Raw genomic sequence first — 8995 nt, 5'->3', positions numbered from 1 at the left:
TGCCCCTCCACACACATGTTCTACCCACTCACAGTTGAATATGGATGATAAAGAGGTCCTAGAGAATGGCAGCACCAAGAGCTAGAAAGAGCCTGTTCCCTCAATTCTCTTGTGGAAAATATCACCAGCTGACCTAGAATGTTTAGGACATGACGTGAGAGAGAAATAAACTTCTATCATACATACATGGGGATATATTTATTACAGCTGCTTGCCTTAGCCTACATCTGCACCCAGATACTACCCCAGGGAGAAGGAAAGGGGGAAGGCAAAATAATTGAGAGAACTTGAAACCTTTTTTTGAAGAATTTTTTTCATTTTTTGTACAGAAAACTCAAAGGTGTTCATTGGACCCATTTTGGTGGCAAGTTCTTTTGCTTTTGCCTTTTCCAGTATGGCATTGCGAGCCCCAGATTTTGGACCTACAACCTTGCCTCCCCAGTGGTCATGGATCTCCTCATATCTGTCGCTGTAATTGGTCCTGATAGCTTCTGCCAGCTTAGCCAGAGCTCCTTTGTCTTCCAAGTTAACCTGTGAAGGTGACAGTGGTGCAGGTCTTCCTGTGGATTAGATGTCCCAGCCTGACTTTCCTCTTGACAGGGCAGTAGGGCAGCCTCATCTTACGACACAGGGCAGGCAAGAAGAGAAGCAGCTCAATGGGATCCACATCATGCACAATCGTCACCAACTGAGTCTTCTTGTTCTCCACCAAGGAGATGACAGTATTAACACCTGCTTGAAGGACAGATAGCCTCTTAGTGGGGTCATTTTCTTTGCCAGCAGCTTTCTTCTCAGCCTGGGCCAACGATCTCGGCTGCTTCTCTTGCTTTGTCTCTGGTCTGTCCTTTTGGGACAGCTTAAGCAGTTGAGTAGCCATTTGGCGGTCCAGGGCCTGGGGGAACTGCTTAATCACAGAGGGGCACTTTTAGCCGCTTATAGAGGATAGTCCTTTGCCACTGCACCTGGATGTAGTGGGGCCACTTGATAAAGTGGGTGAGGTCCCTGTTGGGCTGGATCTCCTGTAGAATGCCAAAATTCTCAGGCCTTTTCTCAAACAGGGGATTTACCACCTTCTTGGCCCCTGCTTCCTCACCACAGCAGACGCCAGGGCCACAGAATCTGAACTTTCTAATGGAGTGAGGATAAATCCTGACTTCACTGAGTAAATTCCTGAGACAGCAACTCAACAAAATAAAACAAACAACCCAGTTAAAAAAATGGGGAAAGGACTTGAAAAGACATTTCTCCAAAGAAGATATACAAATGGCCATTAACTACATGAAAAGATGCTCAATATCAATGATCATTAGGGAAACGCAAATCAAAACCACAATGAGATACTACCTCACACAAATTACAGCTATTATAAAAAAATCAGAAAATAACATATTGATGAAGATATGGAGAAATTGGAACACTCGTGCATTGCTGCTGGGAATGTAAAATGGTGCTGCTACTGTGGAAAATGGTATGGCAATTCCTCAAAAAAGTTAAGCATAAAATTACCATATGATCCAGAAATTCCACTTCTAGGTATATACTCAAAAGTGGTGAAAACAGAGACTGGATCAGATATTTGTACACCCATGTTCATAGCAGCCTTATTCACAATAGCCAAAATGTGGAAGCAATAAGAATCCATTGACAAATGAAAGGTGGTATATACATACAATGGAGTAAGTTTCTTAGAGTAGTCAAATTCATGGAAGCAGAAAGTCAAATGACAGTTGCCAGGGGCTGAGGGGAGGGGACTATGGGGAGTTATTGTTTAATGGGTGTAGACTCTCAGTTGGGGAAGATAAAAAAGTTCTGGAGATGGATGGTGATGATAGTTGCACAACAATGTGAAGGTACTTGATGCCACAGAACTGAACACTTAAAAATGGTTAAAATGGTAAATTTTATGTTATGTATATTTTATCACAATAAAAAAAATTCCTAAGACAAACTATGTTAAATCAGAAGAGGCCAAGTTACCCTAAGATAGAAAGATGAAGTGTTTTTCTGCAGTGGAGTGGAAATGATGGGATATGAGTAAGATGAGCTCAGTTTCATTGCAATAAGGATTTTATTTTAATTTAATGGAATGGAATATAATAGGGTAAGAAACATCAAAGAGTATGGTATTTAGTAAAGATGAGTATTGCTTACTAGAACTTTTATTTCTGTTATATGTATGTAGGGAGTTGCAATAGAACATGTTTCTTACGTTTAAGCCCATTACGTGAATGTGATGCGAACTACTTATAAGTAATAATAAACATCCATGGAGATTTTTTTCACAAAGAAATGCTGTAAAAATGTAGTAGTGGTTGTCTCTGGATTGTGAGAATATGGATGAATTTTTTAATCTTTATTTTCTAAGACATCCACAATGAGCATGTCTTGATTTTATAGCAATTTTAAGTAGCGGAAATGGAATCAAAGTTGACTAAGGTGTTTCTTCCATTAGCAGCCAATTTGGAAGACCTGTGGGAAGTATTTCTGTCCTGGTGTATGCAGGAATGCTAATGTGCCCACATGGTGTGACGGGGACAGACGGGGCACTGAGGACACAAAGACACACAAGAAGCAGCCCCTGATCTTGGGAGCTGACAGACCTGCAGGCAGAAAATTTCAGCACAGCCCAGGGAGCGCTCAGGGTAGCCAAGTACAGGGTAAAGACTCCTATAAAGAGCCGGGGGGTTCACTCTCAGCTCAGGGAAGCTCCTCCAGACCAGTGTTTTTTGGGTTGGGCTAGGGCATCTGTAACAATCTGCAGGCAATGCTAGTCCGTGGACCACACTTTGAGTAGCCAGATCTGGGCTCAACTGCTCACCTTCTCTGTTCTGCCTTCTCTGGTTACTGGGGTTTCTTGAGGTCGATCACATTGCCCTGTATCTGGACTCTCCCTCTCAGCCAGCCCTGGTCCATTCATGACTCAGCTGGACAGTCTTTCCGGCTTTGAGTTCTTTTTCTCCCCCAAGATGCTACTTGTTAAGTCACTTCCCTCAGCTCCACACCACAGCCCATGAGCAAGCAACAATCTTCTCTGTCCTGCCCAGGGTCCTACCCCTCCCACATCCTACACACGTGTCCAGGAAAGGCAACACCAGAGCAGGTACTCACACAGGGGTGTGCCCAGAGGACCACAGATCATGCAAAATAGGTGGCTGGGCAACCTCGATGGGTCAGAGTCCACTTCCTGGAGGAGGTGCTATTCGATCTAGTGTCAGACTGAATAGGCGCCAGCCTGGTGAAGAACAGGGGCGTGCATAAACAGAGGCATGAAGTGGCATGCACTGTGGCGCAGTAGGAGTGTAAAGGAAGAGGAAGGGAGTGTAGGGGTTGAGACTGCAGGGAGGTAGGACCAAGGTTACAGGGACCTCCGGAGCCGTCTGAGGGGCTTAGCCTTCCTCCTTCAGGTGATGGAGCTGAGGGAGGTCATGGAAGGGTGGGAAAGGGGCAGATTTCTATTTCAGAAAATCGTTCTGGGGGTCAGTGAAGGGTAAATGTAGAGGACCCCACCTGCAGGCAGAGAGGCTTGTTAGGAGGTCAGGCTTGGCGGGAGTGAGTGGAGAGAAGGGTCTGGGAAGAAAATGTAAGGTGAAAGGGACCTTGAGCTGCAGTATGGGGTTTGGGCTGACCATTTCCCTGCCCTGAGCATGGGCTCCCCTCCTGTGCAGTGGGGGTTTGCTCTCTGGTATGCAGGGGACCATGAGGTTGCCCTTTGAAAGATGCCTCTTGGTGGTGTGGATCATGACCCATTGGAGGGTCATAAAATCAATACATTAGGTTGCAACCAGCATTTCATTTATGTGAAATAGAATAGGCTAGGAAATCTCAAATTATGTGAAATGTAGCATATTGTTTTTTTGTTTCACACACACACACACATATTTAAAAGTTTGCAAGCCACTGCTTTAGAGTTACTGTCTACTGACAAAGCCAAGAGTGGAGAACACTGCCATTTGTCAGGTCTGTTGGCAGCCCCTCCCTCTGGCCCAGTGCGGGAGGTGGTGAGTCACAAAGTGACTTCATTAAGCACAGGATAACAGCGTCTGCATTGGGGAAAGGTATGCTCAGGGTACAGACTCCCAGAGAGTCAGGGAGATGGCAGTTGGGGTCCCTGCTGCCACCTTGCCGGATCTAAGATGTCTACCAGCACCACAGAGCCAGCTGGGCACAGAAAGAGACTGCTCATCCACTTGGTATATATTTTCTATTTCTTTTTCTGGTCTTTTCCTAGACATTGTGCTGCAAAAACCTCTGAATAGGACATGACTGACTTAATTCTTTAATAAACTGATTACTATCTAAGGATTTTGATATAGGGCCCTTCACTAAAATTTACGATTGTAATTTAGTGGCTCATGTGTGTGTGTGTGTGCATGTGTGGGTGTTGTGCCTTTTAGAGGAACACAATCGAGGACACACATGGAGACAGTTACTGATGTGGTAAAGACATGGGAGCAGACAAATATGGAGTCTGCAAGCGCCGCAGAGGCACTTCTCGCTGGAAACGCCCGTCCTAATGTCCACACCCAGAAAACCTGTCAAGAGCCACTCAAATATCTCCAAGCTTCTCAGTCCCCTCTGCATCCACGACACCACGAGGTGTGGGAGGGGTTTCCCACCATGGCTGCCTCCCTGGGAGAAGCATGCGGGGGAATGTGGCCCACACAAGAGAGCAGAAAGCTCCCTCCCACAGCCACCACTCTCTAACTGGGTGACCTTGAGCAAGTTACTTCGCTTCTCTGAGATGTGGATTTCTCATCTTTAATTGGGGGTAATTAAAACTGCCCTACCCACCTCTCAGGGTTGTTGTGAAAAAGTGTTGCAAATGGTAAATTACAATAGCAGAGGGAGCTTTTATTATTGCTGTTAATCCTAATAACAACCTTGCCAGGCAGTCAGTGCACAAAGTCAGAGGCTCAGCAATATTGAAGTGATTCACCTGGTGTCACAAGCTGCCTGAGGGAGGAACAAAACTAGAACCCAGGTCTTCTGATACCTAGTTCAATGCTATTTTCCCTGTAATATAACCAGCGGGAAGAGAATGCAGTTGACCTTCAGCTGACATTTTATTCATGGTTGATAATTTACGTGTAACCAAAAGCTATGATGATTAGATCTTTTTTCTCTCCTAAACTTTGATATAAGACTTGGAACAAGGTACTCAATTTCCTTCCATAATAGTTTTTCCTTCGAAACTATGTATAGTCATGTTCTATATACAGATTCTCAGCACAAAATGCCCAGGAAAAGACCAGAAGAGACGGAAAACACACAAACAAGACTACTAGTAGTGGGTAGCAGTCACTACTTATCTTATTATTAACTTTGTAAACTTCTTTTTGAGTAAGTTTTCTCAAGTCCCTGGAACAAGGGATGCCATAATCTCCGTCCATCTGTCTGTCTAGCTGAATTTGGATCCAGCCCATGCTAAGTGAAGAAAGGCCTGTGGTTTATGAAATTCCTCTCTCACTGGATCTAGGGGGATCAGTCATTTATCTGGCATAATGTCTGCTACATAGTAGGTTCTGGGTAACTACTTATTGAATAAATGAATTGTTTAGTAGAGCTGGGTCTCACTAGCCCTAAAGGCATAAGAAGGACATGGATGTGGAGCAAGAAGTCAGAGGCCTAGATTTTAGTCCTGGCTCTGCCACTAACGAGCTGTGAGACCCGAGTTTCATCATTTAATCTCTCCAGGCTTCCAGTTCTTCTGGAACTGCAAAGGGTTGGACTAGATCAGGGTGGCAAATAGGTTTCCAGTCAGATGCCAGCTGCAGTCAGTTGGCAGTGGCTGGTGGAGGTGCTGGTGAAGGATTCTGAGGCTGTGGTCAGGCTCAGGGGAGAGTGCTCACGTGGAATGATGATGTCCACCTGGGCATTGGACACTGGGGGTGCGGCGTGCACGCCGGACATTTGCCATCGCTGGACTGAGTCATCTCTAAGACCTTTTCGTTTACGAATCTATAACCAATAAGTGTACTGGATTGGGTAGAAACTGAATTGTAGAATTAACTCAGGTAACTCTGTGTAATTTCTGTTTTATGTCAGAAATCTTTTCCTGTAGTTCTGGGATGCAAGAAATAAATAATTAGAGAATTGTATATGGGGTATAACAAGGTTTACAGGTTAAGAAAGCTCTCTGGAAGCTCTCCCAACACCTCTAGGAAGTGGTGGAAGTGCATCACTTAGCACAAGGTTATGTCTCCCACTTTATAAAGAGAGTATTTGAGTCATAAAGGTAGCATTATCTGTCTCAGGTCATTTGTAGGTGTAGGCGTATATTCAGGCCACTTAAGCGGCTCATGCTTTCTTTCCTAGTAAAACAAGTTCTAGCTAATTCAGTACACTTACCAGCCCCACCTCAGTACCTCAGCACGGTCACTCTTGTTACTCTCCCTCTGGACTCTTCATCCTGGCCCTGGTGATGGGCTTACTGTTGCTCCCTTGTTTATCCTTGTCATCATGCCATGATTCTCACCCCAATGAAACTCGTTTCCACTCAGGAGCCTTAGCAGATCAAACCCAACAACCTCCTGACTCTCTCTTCTCCATGTTCCTTTATGCCACAACTTGTGAGGAAACAGCTATTAACTATACTAATAAATTCTCATTAGCCACTTTAAATGTCAAACTGAAGCTCTGGTTCCCGGGGAGTGAACTGTCACTTGGAACAGAACCACACTTCAGAATGTGCAAATGCTTTAAGATAACATTCCTAGAAGCAGCAGCATCACACAGCAGAAAAAATATTAGTTAGACCTGAATTTCAATCTTGGTTTCACTATTTTTCAGCTCTCTGACTGGTTTCCTGATGAGTAAAATGGGAATACCAAGGACAGTTATGGGAAAGAAAAGGCAGATTATATGCAGTGCCTGTTTCAGTGCCTGTGCACACAGGGACCCAGTAAGGGCTGGTTTCCTCCCACATTAAAAGACGAAAAGCATCTCACAAGATAATAACTTCAAAATGTCACACCCCAAGAAATCCCAAAGTTACAAATACTGGGAGCACTCATGATTGTGTGTGTGTGTGTGTGTTGTTGTTGTTGTTGTTTAGCAGTTCAAGCTGTAGTGGTGATGAATAGGCCTCTAGAGCCCTTTAGAGCTGGCCAAGAAACTAGGCAAAAGGGAAACTGTTAACGAGGAAACCCCGTCCTAAATAAACCGCCATAAATATGAACCAATATGGTAAATAGTGCAGGCCAGGAGTGGTGCTAGAAACTCCTCAATTGCTTACCCGCTCCACTGAGGTGTCTCAGTGCAAAGCAGGGAATGTTGTAAGTGGGAGCAGGAAGACAGAAGGGAGCTCTTAGTTTGGAGTGGCCACCTGAGCCCAGCAAAAGGACCATTCTGAAGAGCCATGTTGCCTTTCTGGTGTAGGCCTGTCTGTCCAGTACAGGGATGAGGCCTTGCTGTCCTAGAAGCAGGTCTGGTTGACCGGAGAGGTGTGTCCCCTAGAGTACAAGGGGTGAGCAAGCGACCCCAGGTCCCCTGTCTGAGGACGGAGGGCACAGTGCTCCCGTCCACTCTGGGTCTGGGGGTGGGGCCGAGCTCCCGTGAGGACACATGGAAAGAATACTGGCCTCAGAGGAGGAAGGCATTCAGTCCAGCCGCACCCCTGACCACAGCCACCTGGTCTCTCTGTGCTGTTTCCTCGTGTAGAGGGAAGGCTTGGACTAAGTGAACTTTAAGACCCTTCTTCATGAAGGTTCTGTGACCTGCCTAGTGATCAAGCTCTTTGTGGAGAGAACTGGGGTCCTATGCAGCCCTGCCACCTTCCTCAGCTCTCGTTTCTGCAGGATGGGCCTGATGTCTTTGCCCTCTTTTGACCATGAAGACACTGAGGCTCAGAATCCTTAAGTCCCAATGATATGTGCTTCGCATTGAATGGGTTCTCAGTAAAAGCTGACCTTCTAACTGAAGGAAATAAAGCTCAGGGGGCGAACAGACAAAGTCATCTCTTTGCTGAAGGAAGGCCGTACTGAGCGATGAGGCCTGCCAGGGTTCTCTGGGCAGGTGCCCCCACAGCTTGATGGCAGAAACTAGGTTGGTGTTCTCCGGAGACAATGTGATAAGCCCATCAAGAGGGTAACATCCTCCTACTCTTTGTCTCTGTGATTCCACCTTCTGAATCTATCATAGGAAATAACAGAACTTTTGACAAAGATTTTACAGAAAGATTCTACAACTACTCATCGCAGTAGTATTGTTTTTTAATGTACATCAGTGGGTCTCACCAGAGGGCCCTGTGCCCTAAATCTCCAGAAAGATCTGAGAGAACAAAGTGCCCCGGGGCCCTCATCTTTGCATGCAACTCCAGGGAGAGATGCTGAAGCTGACACCAGGCAGATTCCTGGGACCCCCCCACCCCCACCATGGTGCAGGGAGCCCTGAGGCCTTGGTCCCATCTCAGCGGCTCCTGGAGCACTGATGGTGGGGACAGATTGCCCCCCACCCACCTCACGCTTTGACAATGGTCTTCAGGAACCAGAGCATAACTTGGAGACAAGGGAGAAAATGTCAACTCTCCTGTCAAACAGGGGCTCAAAATAGAGAGAAATGGGTACGAAAAAGAAAGTTGTATCCCTTGCTTTCCTGAGTTGTGGGCCGCAATTCACATTTGCTACACCTGTGATAAAATGTTACACAGAAAAAAGATATGACATGATATGGGCTCAATTATGTAAACAACATACATGTGACACTGGAAAAGAGACTCATTCAACATATGCTTATCTTCCAGTGTGCCGGAATGTTGTCTGTGGTTAACAGGATTATATGGGATTTTACCATTTTCTTTATACACCTTTATTTGTTTTTAATTTTCTCTCCTGCACATGTATTGCTTATATAACCATAAAAAATTAAAATTAGCATTAGTCTTTCTCAACTATATGTTGCTGATTTCTTAAACCCATATAAAATTTATGTTTGAGAGAGTGTATCTTATTTTTCTCAAATATTTCTACAAAGAAAGCTTATGCAAGATGAGACCAAA

At 45.2% G+C, this 8995-nt stretch overlaps 1 protein-coding gene across 1 annotated transcript in view; it reads right to left on the bottom strand.

Annotated features, from left to right (window-relative positions):
- Positions 1-240: 240 nt before the first annotated feature.
- Positions 241-8995, bottom strand: part of LOC101404040 (large ribosomal subunit protein eL8-like) — a 29003-nt gene continuing 20248 nt past the window's right edge. Inside the window, 3 exon segments of the mRNA XM_014791187.2 lie at positions 241-538; positions 540-919; positions 921-1128. Coding sequence (XP_014646673.2) covers positions 241-538; positions 540-919; positions 921-1128 — 886 coding nt within the window.

The sequence above is a fragment of the Ceratotherium simum genome, chromosome 10, assembly GCF_057802395.1.
Source record: "Ceratotherium simum simum isolate JZ-2026a chromosome 10, ASM5780239v1, whole genome shotgun sequence".
Classification (NCBI taxonomy): domain Eukaryota; kingdom Metazoa; phylum Chordata; class Mammalia; order Perissodactyla; family Rhinocerotidae; genus Ceratotherium; species Ceratotherium simum.
This window is presented reverse-complemented; position numbering and strand designations above follow the sequence as displayed.